The sequence below is a fragment of the Bombus huntii genome, chromosome 6 (genome assembly GCF_024542735.1).
Source record: "Bombus huntii isolate Logan2020A chromosome 6, iyBomHunt1.1, whole genome shotgun sequence".
Taxonomy (NCBI): domain Eukaryota; kingdom Metazoa; phylum Arthropoda; class Insecta; order Hymenoptera; family Apidae; genus Bombus; species Bombus huntii.
The window spans coordinates 1,371,632-1,385,455 of NC_066243.1; the positions used below are offsets into that span (position 1 = coordinate 1,371,632).

Here is a 13,824-nt window from a genome sequence, read left to right on the forward strand (position 1 = left end):
CGTACTATTATCCTGCCAGTCAGTTAAAGACGTTGCCAGTCAAAAACTGTTATTGGTCAAAGCTCTACGGTCGATGAACTGTTCTCTACTCTACTGTTCGAGTATACTTTTCGAGTAAATTTTCAAATTCAATTTTTTCGAAAATGGCGACGCGTCATATGAAGAAACTTTGCTCTGTATTTTCTTCTTTCATAAGGAATCGCTTTGCACACGCTTATTCGTTGTATATTGTTCAGCCGAATTTTATATATCGCTTAAAAAGGGCTCAGAGTATAGCGACTAGGCGTAGGTCTATGTACGTTTTAAAGACAGCGTGTGCACACGAACTTGGCGTAAAAATTAGGCGAAGTAAGTAAAACTGTCATTTCTGTGCCGCCTCGAAGGACTTTCGCTCAGCAACGCATAGTACCTTTCGTGATATCGAATAAAGCGTTTATATGTTTGTACGTTATATACATATTTGCTCTCTTTTATCGTAATTCATCGTCAATCATCCGTGTTAATTGTACAACTCGGTGCATACATTTTATCAGACACATATACACATTCGCACATGCAACTGAGAAGATCCGTCTCTTACATTGTACATATCGATAAAGGAACCATGCGTCACGATGGAATGCACTTACAACACGCATGTGTAAATAAGCATAATTAATTTGTTTCAGATTTAAAAGATCATTTTTTTGTTACGATATCGTTATAGCTTATAACATATAGATGATCTTAGTAATACTCAAGAAGCCCTGTATCGTGATTCAGTCGACGAATATTTCTCTATTACCAAGTCGATAATCTTATAATTACGTTTGCCGTTATATCATATCGATCGCATGTACACAATTGGTTTCTTACTTTACCGATATTACTCTCAGACGTCGATATCGCACGATACAAGTATTTTTATGTCTGGCTGAAAGGCTCCGGTAATATCCTAAGATATATTCCCATACGTACCATATTACGCCCAATCTTTCTTATTTTAAATAGCAATTTGGACAGAATCGTGTTCACGTAGCGCGGTTAGTTTATCGTTTGTTATCGATCGAAGCATAGTATTTCCTTTCAATGTATTTTCCCAAGTTCCAAGTTCTTCGAATTTTATCATATTCCAATGACTTGCCCTGTGTGTTTTATTTGTTACTCGCGAGCTACCTTAATTGAAATTCTATTTATCAGTAAAAGTAACAAGATGCGTACGCTAAATACGTTTCGTCTCGAATAAAAGTTTCTATTATGCAGTTGTATTTCGAAATTTACGCGGTTTATACTGTAAGCTTTCAATTCGAATCTTTTCACCGGCGCGTGTCTCTTGCATTTTCATATATTCGTTATTTCTTTTGAAAGTTCTCTGTTAGAGCGTTTAGCCTGTAATTACATTCGTCTGTTCGGAGGGCCTTGCATCCAGAAACGCGAAACATCGATTTATCCAGTTTAGTCCGATATGACGAAACCATAGTGAGAGTTATACGAATCGTTGTTGCGAAGTTTAAAAGTTCAACGTACCGTGTACGATAGTTGCTGAATGAATTTCTTAAGCGTGTCTACCCTGTCACTTGCTTACAATATGAACAATATTTAAATATCGCGTACACGTTAGATAACCGAACGGACTTTTTAATATTTTTGGTAACGGAAATTACGATATGCGGTTACTCGCGTCACAGCACCATTTATTTGTATTTGTTGCTTTTTATAACAGGAGGCGATTTACGTGTCGCGTTGCTTGTTTTATTTAAAATACAAGCCATACGTGGTAGCTTGAAAGTACCAAAGCAGTTTCTTCCTAACGATAACTTTTAATCGTACGATAGGTTTTCTTTTAACGAAAAGTATCTTATTTTCACGGCCGTGGCGTTCTATAATCTATAGCGAAATAGACTTATTTTATAGCATAATTAATCAGCACCGATATTTTCACGACACATCGATAAACTTGGAGGAAGGAATGTTAATTTCGATAAAAGACAGCTTGCAGTTTATCGTCAAGGGGAGGGAAAAGTTGTCCTGAAATAACACGATTCTTACTATCGATTAGACAGATATTACGGATATTGTTAAAAGATATAAAGAATTTTATATAGATTAAAAAAAAAAAAGAAATAATATAAAGATTACGAGGAAGAAATTGTTTATCTACTTTCGAGCTACACATAGTTCGTATTGTCGTAGAGTAAGCAACGCGATATTTAAATCATCCCCTTTTACAGAAGGCAATACAGAGATAGTGCTATGTTCGAATATTAATGTAACGTTATATTTTCGTTATGGTCTTCGCGAAATTCTTACCAAAGATTGTGCCAACGATTTTTACATAAAAACGTCATTGTAACCGATTTAGAAAGTGGATGGATAGATTGAAAATGTATGGTTATCGGAGTTTTTATGTAACTGGATATATCTACGTACGTCGTTATAATTCGTCCTTATCGAAAGAGTCTCGGCAATCCACTGGATAATATTAGATAATTCGATAAGTAATACGATGTTTCTAAGAGTTCAGAAATTAGGAGGAAAAGCTTAATAGGGAAATGGGCAACGAATCGTAAAAGGTACGGGGAAAAGCAACCTAAATGACCTAAAGTTTCACGAACGTTCCTCGTTCCGCATTTACAGAAACTTATTTTACGATCGGTTATTTCGAAACTAATGTATCGCAGTCGAGAATTTGTCTCGCTTTGATCGAAGCTTTGTCTCCAAACGAAATGGTAATGGAACACTTGAAAGTTCTAACGTTTCACTAACGATCCAAGGATACGATACATATGATCGTAATTATATACAAGGTGGTTGGTAACTGGTGGTACAAGCGGAAAGGGGGTGATTCTACGTGAAAAAAGAAGTCGAAAATATAGAATAAACATTTTTCGTTCGAGGCTTTGTTTTCGAGAAAATCGACTTTGAATTTTGGCTCGGTACGCGTGCACTTTATCGCGTCTCGTTATAACGGATCTCACTGTAGATCGTTGTCTCGATGGAAAAATTAAAAAAAAATTTTATTCTATATTTTCAACTTCTTTTTTCGCGTAGAATCACCCCCTTTCCGCTTGTACCGCCAGTTACCAACCACCCCGTATTATACGAAACGTATCCTCACAGAATATTCGGTGTACTTTGCGATAGACGCTTGCATATCCGTTACGTTTACTTGTTTGCTATCTTTTCGCCGTGGCTTTGAATTTCAAGAAATTCATTATTTATATCTAATCGTTGATTCAAACGGTCGACGATATTTCGAACACGTTTCGAACGGAAATTATTTAAAGAATATCGCGTAAGTAAAGTAATTCTATTCGATCGAGCGGTACGATCGAATTAAAGGAATCATAATGTTTCCAGCTTAAAAATACTTTGTGACACGCGAAAAAGATAAAAACGTGGAGTTCCCTAAAAGCCGATAGTTTATTTTGGCGTGGTATCTCTTTGGTTCGTAATTTTAAGAAGAAATTGATCGTAATTCGGATGGAAATGATGAAAATGCATCGATATCGAATAATTGGCAATTAAATAGAAAACGTTGCCAGTCGTAAACACGTTATTTGAGAAAGGGAAGAGAAAAAGAAAGAACGACATAGAATCGGCGCTTCTTTGGCTTCTTAGATCGTTCATTTGTCTTTTCTTTTTCTTTCTGTTCGTTTAGCAGTAGACGAAAATGATACGCATGTGAGAGCCACCCACAACACCACCACCACTACCACCACCACCACTACCACCACCATCACTTTCAACACCACCACAAATCGTGCGAAAGTTAGAATGAAATATCCCAAGAGCACGGCGAACCGACCTCAGCCATTGTACAGTCAAAAGATAGTGATAGGTTCGGAGGAGTTAGTCGGCCGTAACATCGATAACGTCGTCAGGCAACGTATAAACGCCCTCGAAAAGAGTCCGAAGGTGGTCAGGTCGACCGCTTTGATCATAAAGAGTTCGAAAGTGGCGGCAGAATCGCTGAAAGCTGGTAAAGAAATCGCGAACGAGACGTACGTGTTCCCGGCAGCCGATTCGGGAACGATCATCACGACGGTGATAGACGGTCCATTCGATTCTAACAGCGGTAAGACGATCTTGCGCAGGTCTAACGAGCAGGTAAGCATGCTCGTTCGTCAGGAGAATGAGGTTGAATGTCGCGGCATCGCTTCCACCACGAAAACGGCAAACGGTTACATTGCATCGGCGACAAGTGACGTCGAAGACGTTAGAAACGGAGTCGAAGCCACGAAACGACGGCAAAGGACAGGTAAATTAGGCGATCGTTTCTCTTTCATTCACTAATTAACAACACACGCGCCAGACGATCCTTTTTTCTACTACCTATTTTATTCGATGCTCCTCCACTAAATATTACTCACGATGGTTCACGAAAGTATTCGAACGTTCTTGGCAACTGTATCCTGTATAGCCTGTACAACCTGTATACAGCGTTACAAGCCGCTTTCTCGCAAACTATAGCAATCGTCCACTCGTTTTCGCTGTTTCAATGCTACCACAGAGGGTTGGGTATTCGCGAGGATCGAGAGATTTTTCTCAGACGACTATCGGTAATTTCTGTTCATTTATGTCGAGGTTATTCGATGTGTAAACAGAGAAACTCGTGGATAAATTGTAAGGTAGAAAATAATATTTAAATAGAGGTGTAATTATAAGTAAGAATACAATTTAAGCTGGTCCAGATCCGCACCCTGGCTGAAAACCCCGAAGCCGATGTCACGTAAACTTAAGGGTTGGTTGATGAAATAAAATAGCTGAGTCGTAACACAACTATTAATTTTCTTTTAATTAAACTTTATTACGAATTCAGCAATCACAATGTAATACACACTGAATTAACACAAATCACAATTCACTCCAACCACCTTATGTAAGACTTAGTTACACTGCGACTGTTATAAGGGTAGAGACCGGTAAAGATATGTTGACTATTCTAAGGATACAGAATAAGTGAGTTTTACTGACGATACTGTGTCTGAGGAAAGCTAGGGATGGGTGTGTCTAAGTACACGGGACTATCGGATTTGTTGATGACAATTTTGGTTAAGGAAGTGAGGGCAGTAGACACCGTCTCCGATTGGATAATAAGACGGTTGGTGGACCAGGAAGGGTTTTAGCCGCCCCCGCGAAACAGTTGCTAACGGAACATACCAGATGCGAAGGAAACCAACTTTCCATGCTAACACGTGGTAGACAATAAACGTTTTTTTTATTTATTTATTTATTTATTTATTAAAATTACAATCAATTCTCGCGTTGAGAATTATTTATAATAAGTTAATACTTATTATAGATAAGAATAATTTATAAGTAAGTGTTATAAATAAGTGAATATTACTTAATTTAGATAACTAATTGAATCTAGCGGGTAGTGCCTCTTCAGCCTGCGAATCTGGTCCGACGTATCAAGTAGTCCAGTGATTAGGGGGTTTCGGTGTTTGTTGACTCTTTTGCTATATCTGTCGCTATATTTTGTTATTTCCTCTTTGACTGTGGGTATCTTGAGGTCGCGATGTATTGTCTCGTTGGTAACATACCAAGGTGCATCAATTAAGGATCTTAACGCTTTCGATTGGAAGCGCTGAAGTATTTCAATGTTGGAGTTACTTGCTGTTCCCCATAATTGGATTCCGTAGGTCCAGACAGGTTTTATTGCGGTCTTGTAGAAGGTAATTTTATTCTGTATGTTTAGTTTGGAGCGTCGGCCCGTGAGCCAATAGAATTTTTTTAGTTTGTCCTTTAGTTGCTTCGTTTTATCTGAGATGTGTTTTTTCCATGTTAGTCTCCTGTCCAGGGTCATGTCCAGGTATCTGACTGAGTCCCTGCTAGGAATTGTTGTAGTATTGATGGTGACCTGGGGGTAGGTTTGTTTTCGGAGCGTAAAGGTTACATGTGAGGATTTTTTTTCGTTAATTTTGATGCCCCATTTATGAAACCACTTTTCCATAGAGTCGAGACATCGCTGGAGAGTGGATGAGGCAATTGCCGGGTCTGCGTGGGTAGCTAATAGCGCTGTGTCGTCAGCAAATGTTGCTATTGTTATCTCGTTTGATATAGGTAAGTTGGCAGTGTAGATGGAGAACAGCAGGGGTCCGAGGACACTACCTTGAGGTATACCAGATTCTATTGGGAATGTTCTAAGGACACGGGACTATCGGATTTGTTCATGACATTTTTGGTCAGGAAAGTGAGGGCAGTATACATTGCTTCTGATTGGATAAACGAAGGTTGGTGGACTAGGAAGGGTCTTCTTAGCCGCCCTCGATAGAAAGTTGCTAGTAGGAAGCTTTTGGCTGTTGTTGAGAATTGTGGATCTTTGAGGCCGAAATAATGTTATGGGAACATTAAATTTATACCGAGGATTAATATTAAAACAATGATATATTTATTTCATGGACGATTCCTTATATATTCATCGATACACATTTGCACGCGTCTCAGCATTTTCTTCTATACTCGACTGTAAACCGACTCTTTGACGACTCTTAACCGACTCTTCGACGGACCTTAACCGACCGAAGAGTTTACATTCATCTGTTTTCGAGACGCTTCGGACACACATACTTCCACACACTGATATTCACATACAAGTATCTCTACTACGCATTTGACCTTGTCCAGCACAGAAAATTATACATATCTCAACAACTGTATTTCGTATTTGACAGCATTGTTGCACTCGTGGTCTTGACAGCGTTTCGTATTCTTCTCTTCGTGTCTTCCTCTGTCGTAGGCGATATTATCAGATTGCCAACTAGCTAACCCATTTGTATCTAAGCGCGGATTGTTACGCGCGCTGCGACTGCTTTTTATTTCAGTCGCTAAGTATTCTTCAGATGCGAGAGTTCACGTTTCATCCGTTTGTCGGCATCTCGCCTATATCAGTTTATCGTATTGACCATTTTGAAGAATTCCGCGAGAAATAACACGATTTAATTTATTTTAATTTTAACGAGTCACCCGGACGTTGCGTAGTATTTATGCAAACATACGTTTCGCAAATGTCACCAAAATTTCTCTACGGTCGATTAATCGCAGTATTAATAAGTTACATCATTTAGCGTGCTTAAGATTACCGCGCTACCGCTGTGTATTAATTTTTCGCCCAGCGTACGTTTGCAATAAGTGTCTTGTAACTCGTAGGTACATTTTCGAATTGTTTTCATGTTTGATCGTCATTACGAAAGTTGCCTCTCGTTACAGTTTTGTATAATGCGCACGATACGTTTGTGAAGATGTTGTGTAGTGATAAGTGTTCGATTACTTTTGTGAGCCACTGTATATACATGATTACATCAAACTAGACAGTACTCGTTCTTTTCTTTTGTTCTTCTTTTTATTGCATCGAATTGAGCATAAAATTGGCATGAGTCTTTGTACGTAAAAAGTAAAAAGGCATGGTCCTTTTTATGACCAGTTCTTACACTGCACTGCACGTGTAGATTTTAGAGATTTCATCTAGAGGAACGTATTCTAAATAACGTATTTTAAAACATTATACGATCAATTGTGCTTAACTAATTATTGCATTACTAACCTTATCATCCACAATAATAAATTCTTTGCTCTCTCAGCTCTAGTTTTGTTATACCTTTTTTCTTTTCTAATTCTTATATTATTATCGTAGCGCCAATTTTTTAAATATCGTGTTTCTTCGAGCTTCGTATTTTTCTAGAATTGTCAACAAAAGTATGCATAACTGTTGTGTTTTTAATAAATATTTCAGTTTCTAAGATACTTAAGTCACCACGATACGACGGTATTTAAAACACTTTGCAACTGAACAACCGATATTAACAGATTGTCGGCAAAACCTAAATTAGCAACGCTCAACGTTCAGAGAGTCGACGATCTTGCAATTCTATGATTCGCGATCAAGTCCGTCTTTGCCGCGTGTCATTAGCGACTATATCGAAGCATCTCTAGTTTGATAACGAAAATGGAAATTTTTATTTATTCCAGATCGAACGCCGACAAATACTTGTTGTATATCTTTCTCCCTTTTCGAACGTGATTATGTATCGCTAGAGATCAAAAGACAAATAGCTACACTTTATTTGAACGAAACAGGTATACAGGTGTATACAAGCTGTGTGTGAACAAATTTAAACGGTGATTCTTGAAGTGAAAATAAGATGAAACTCAAGATGAAAAATTGCATATTCGGCTTTGTTTTTTAATTATTGACGATTAAAAATTAGCCGAAATGCCCCTGTGCGCGAGCAAACATCCTTACACGAACGAAAGTAGGTCAGCCTACGCAGCGGGGTGCACAGGGATCCTGAAATCGATAACGATACATAGGCAGCAGCTTACTTCGTACAAGTGGTAAAGAAAAAGATTATGACATTCGAACACTCGAACCATCCCACGCGACGTTTTCTAATAAAAATCGTAGATCAAACGTTATATTTATTTACTTATTATTGTTTAGTCCGTGCCTTTCGGCTTTGCACGAACTTTCGGTTTTACATCTCTTACATCCAATTCCCTTCTTACATGTCTACCTCCCCTCTTTTCCACTCTATTCTATTGCACTACCTTGCTTATTCTACCGCTAAAATCTAAAAATTAGGAACTATAAATTATCAATTAATGACTAAAAACTATTGCCACTTTGGTCCTTAACCTCCTTGCTGTGCCTCCTCCTTGTCGTTTGCCCTTCTCTTCTCTATTATTGCTTTCGGTTCTGCTAAACCTTCTCCAGTCTCGTTCAGCGTTTTTCCTATGTCCTTTGGTCCTCCAGTTATTTCACATTCTTCTATTACACGTCTTAGGTCTTCTTCTTTCGTTCTGCATAGTCTGCATCTTTCTTCCCCCTCTTCTTTCCAGTATTCCCTTGCTTTGGTCTCGTTTCCGCATCTGAATCTTGCCAGTATTCTTCTGTCCTTCCACTTCATCCTCCCTTCCAAGTACTTTGGTCATTTCTCTTTGACTGTGTTTCTGTAGCGTATGTTGTTCTTGGATTCCCTTATCCTTTTCCCCCTCTTTTCTGTTTCTCTCTTTCTTCTTTCTTCTATAATTTGGTCAGCTGTCATCCTTTCTTGCTCCTCTCCTGTTTCTATCTGCGTCCCTCCTTTTCTCACCTCTTCTAGTCCCTTCTTTCTCTCTCTTGCTCTTTTCCCTTCCTGACCATTCCCCCATTCTCTCTCTCTCTCTCTCTCTTTCCTTTATGCATTCCTTTACTAATTCCTTTTTTGATTCTAGGGCTTTCCCTTCGTACCTCGCTGCTCTTTTCAGTGCTTTTTCTTTCATTTCTATTAATTTGCATTTCTCTACCAGTATATAGTCTGGTGTTGTCATATCTAAGCCGATCAAACGTTATATCCGCCTACTCGTTAAAACCCATAACAGTCCATTTTTACAAACATCGTTTGCACGTCCTATTATTTATCAATTGTTCGTGCAGACAAGGGATCGGACGAAACATCGACCCTTTTTACTCGAAAGTTTCACGAGGCGGTTTTCGAAACGGTGTTATGGATGTAGCGGATCGGTATCAATAGGACGCCGACAGGTCGAGGCATCAACGCGGCGCAACACCTCCCGGGCGATCCGCGGGTACCAACCGCCAACACCAGAGGGCTACGACGACAACGAGTCTGTCTATCTCGCTAGCGGTCGAATATACGGGCGAATGATATAAATACCTCACCTAGCGAGACTCCCTCTACGTCCAAGGCAGGGACTACCGGGCATAGCCTTACTGACGAGTCCACCGGTAGTCCCGGGACGAAACGCAAAACTCTCTTTTCATCCGCCACATGGATTTTAACGAGTAGGCAGATATAGAGTTTGATCTGTGATTTTTATCGGATAACGTCGCGTGGGATGTTTCAGGTCTTCGAACGTCACAATCTTCTTCCCTACGACAATTGACACGCCTTATGTTACTCGAAGGCACTTAACAACTCGAATGAAAAAGCTTTGGCGCGTCTCTCGAGACGTAGAAGACGAGTGTTTGTTTCGCTATCAATGCGTACGGACAAACGCGATACATCGGGCGAAGGATAATTGATTAATAAGCGACGAATCAATCGTCGAGATCTGGAAGAAATTTACAGCAGCAGCCGTAAAGGCCACCTTAAGATTCTAAGAATCGTCCCAGCCGCGCTTTGGAAAGGGTGGACGTTATAAGAAACGTTATACTAAATTGCAATATCGTAAAAGACAAGCCATTCGAAAGTGCGATCAAAAGAAGTGAAATCTGAGATCGGTGGAAAGGACTCGCAGGCAATTAGTCAAGGCTTTTCATCTGCATTTATAGATACGTTTTGCCTACTTGACATCAGAAACTGCCGACATATACATTTTCCGTGCATTCATACGTTCCTTCTGTTCTCACACTTTCTCAGACTACTCGTTCTCGCATCTTCACACGATATCGATGTAATCACGCTTCGTATCGTCGTATCATGTGATCTACCAATGTAGGGTGTTCGGCGTCAGATGTCAAGAAATTTAAAGGCTGATTCTTGAAGCCGAAATTAGACGAAAATCAAGAATACCTGCAATTACCTTCGACTCAAAGGTGTCAAACATTCGCTTCCCTCGATACTTGAAATTTATGATTATCGCCAGAAATTTCTTTAGCATCCACTCCTCTCCGACTAGTCGAATTTCACATAGTAGTTCGAAATCGGTAAATCTTCATTTTTTTAGTAATTTACTAACTAGATATAAGCACGTTCTAGGTATTGTAACGTATTCGATGCGTTACCGCTTACTGCTTACAATAGTTGCTGCTACAAGGTAGAGGACAAATTGTAATGGTTTCACGCGTGACAAACCTAAACAAGTGACAAAGTAATTAGTAGCTGGTATTCGATACACAGCCCATTTACGCCCGAAAATTACCGATACCAGATTTCACCGACTATAGCAATTTGGCAACAGCTTTAACCTGACAGTATTAGCACAGGGAAGTAAGGGAGGATTCTTACTTATGTAGGTTTATTGCTGCGGACAATTGATCGCTGGCAGGCTTACGGCGGCCGAATTAACAGCACACGGGACGCTGACGTGGAGTAGTCAAAACAGTTTCGAGTAGCACGTGGTGAAAGGAATGGAGCAAAGTCTTTTTATAATTTTCATGATACTTTATAAATAGATATGTCGGAGATGAAAGAATACCGGAGCCTCTGGAATTTTGGATAATCCCGCAACATTGTAATCTAGCGTCTACGATAGCTGTAATTAAACAATTGTAGTTATTCAATCCGATTGTAATTGTTCGAGATTAGTGATAGTGAGCTTTGGCTCGAGGCGACACTCTGTCGCCTAACGTAGCCGCGGTCAAGGGATGAACGCTTTGTCTAACAAAGGTATGGAGTAATTCTATAGCTCTCCTTAAAAGAAATATTTGTGGCGGCACGCGTCAGTAAACATTCCAACGGTTTCTGTCCCATGGCTCGCCACACGCAGACTCTATTCTTCGAGTAATGATGTCGATGCGTCTCCGGAGTACATGTTCAGCTAGCCAGAGGGCCCGTTACAAATCTTAAGATTTAGCTGACTAAAGTCCTTCAAACAAACAATCTTTGTCCCAACTACGAGAAGATAGAGGAGACCTATTTTTCAACGAACGACGTCTCCCACTAGCAACTTTCCCTCGAGGACGGCTAGCATCTTTTTCTAACCACCGATATGGAGATTGACCAATTAGCAGCAACGCCAATTTCCCTTACTTTCTGAACGAAGGCTATCCTCGACGAATCCGATGATCTCGTGTCCTTAGACACACCCCATCATAGTTTTCCTCTGTGGCATCATCGGGACGGAAACTCATTCTTTCTTGCGATCTCATCGATGAAAAGAGTAACCCTTTACGACCAGTGAATATTACGCGTCCGACTTAGATTTTGTGAGCACGTTCATCTATCATCCCGTCGACCGCGGGTTCGTTATTGAACCTAGGATCATTGTCATTAGTCTCTCGAGTATCTAATTACCACGGTTACTTGTCCAGTTCTATAATAATCGTATTTGCACTAGTCAATGTTTCCCCTATTGCATAACGACAACGTGTAATCTAAACGAAGATTCGTTTCGCGCCCCTAACCCTAATCCTAATGTAAATCCGACAGATACATATGTCGGATTAACGTTGGGGATAGGGTCGTGGGCGTTTGATGAATCTTCATTGGAATTGGCCATCGTTATGGTATAACAAAGGTACGGTTTATTAACACAAGTATAGATACCACAGACTTGACAATCAATCACGGTGATTTGGCTTGCGCGACACTAGTGACAATGGTCTTAGGTTCGATAACGAATCCACGGTCCACGGGATGACGAATGCGATGTGATCCACGAATTACTCCACATACAAGTAAAACTTATCTGCATAAACTCCAAAAAAATTCAAGTACAACTGCCCTTATATATTCCTCTCCCTACCTCTCGGGTCAGTCTTTGTTTTTAAAGAGAGCCATATAATCATTCCATACCTCTGTCAGGTACACGTCCCTCCCGTGACTGTGGCTACGTTCTATGTCACTTAGGGCCTAAGCCCATCGTCATAAAGCTAGATTGGAACATTAAAACTATTTCTTATTTTTATTACTTAAGTGTAGCTACAGTAAAAGTCTGGACCAGGGTATTGGGCTTTTTCTCAACATTCCAGACGGGAAGTTCCGATGTCCCTTCATCTCCGACATATATGTCGGGTTAGCGTTAGGTTTAGGAGCGTGTAACGAATCTTCCTTCGGACTAGCCATCGTTGTTGTACAATAGAGATTGTATTTACTGGTATAAATATGATTTTTGCAAAGTTTGACAAATAACCGTGGTGATTAGACACTCGAGATGTTAATGACAATGTTTTTAGGTTCAATAACGAATCCACGGTCAACGGGGTAACTCTTTGTTAAACGCAGAATATATTTTGAAGCACAAAGTAACGTTTGCTGTGACGCTCTGTATAATACCGCACGTAAAGACGACGTGAAAACTCTGCAAGGTGATCGCAAGAATAAAAGACCGATGGAAACTTTCTTCTCCTTACGATCACGTTCGTTCGTTGCATATCGGCCGGGGATACCAACAAAGTTCCAGCCGCCGTTGCTAGGCAGACCCGCGTAGAGCTGGCATTGCTCCTGCCCGGGGTTTGATCGTTAATACAACGTGTGTCCCACAATATTGGCACTTCTCTGTCAGGTAAAAACGTTCATCCCGTGACCGTGGAACGTTCGGTGACCAGTTGCGTCACCTCGAGCCCAAGGCCACTGTCACAAATCTCGGGCAAACATAATAAGATTGAATCGTAACGACTATTTCTAAGTTTTATCATTTAAGTACAGCTATAATAAATGGTCTAGACTAAAGTATCGGGGATCTTACCAAAAATCCCAAAAGAAAGGCCCCGATGTCCCCTCATCTCCGACATATATATATTATTTATTCACAAACGGCTCTACTTGTGGTTACACACGTATATACATATAATTCTACCTTTGTTTTAGGACACACAAAATTACGTCCTTGTGTCCCCATTGTTTTGACTACTCCGCGACAAGGCTGTTGGTAGCAGGCTGATGGTAGCGAATGGGAGAAACACAGGTTCCGCCGCGTAATCGTGACACCTATCGTCACCACGGGAGTTTAGGATCGTGTTTACCAATATTAGGATCGCAATCCTGTGCAAATGCATACGCAATTTCATTTTTAACCACGTATTGGAGTAAACGTAATATCTGACAAGTACAGTTTTCTTTTCGTTATAATTTCTGAAGCACGATCGTTCTACGCGTGGAACAAAGCGCGCGTTAATCAGGAACATCTGTCTACGACACGTCGGGAATTCAACAAAATTGGAGTTGAGGCCCCTTT

The 13,824-nt window shown here is 40.1% G+C and overlaps 1 protein-coding gene across 10 annotated transcripts in view; it reads left to right on the forward strand.

The window, feature by feature from the left end:
- LOC126866494 (FERM domain-containing protein 5) overlaps positions 1–13,824 on the forward strand; it is a 61,046-nt gene that overhangs the window by 42,710 nt on the left and 4,512 nt on the right. For 5 of the 10 annotated variants that reach the window (XM_050620109.1, XM_050620113.1, XM_050620112.1 and 2 more), the window contains one exon: positions 3,641–4,240. The exons of 2 other annotated variants lie outside the window; for them this stretch is intronic. In XM_050620109.1, coding sequence (XP_050476066.1) covers positions 3,641–4,240 — 600 coding nt within the window. Of the gene's footprint in view, positions 1–3,640; positions 4,241–9,400; positions 11,766–13,824 lie in introns of those variants that run through there. 3 more of the 10 variants (XM_050620111.1, XM_050620114.1, XM_050620117.1) reach the window with 2 other exon arrangements.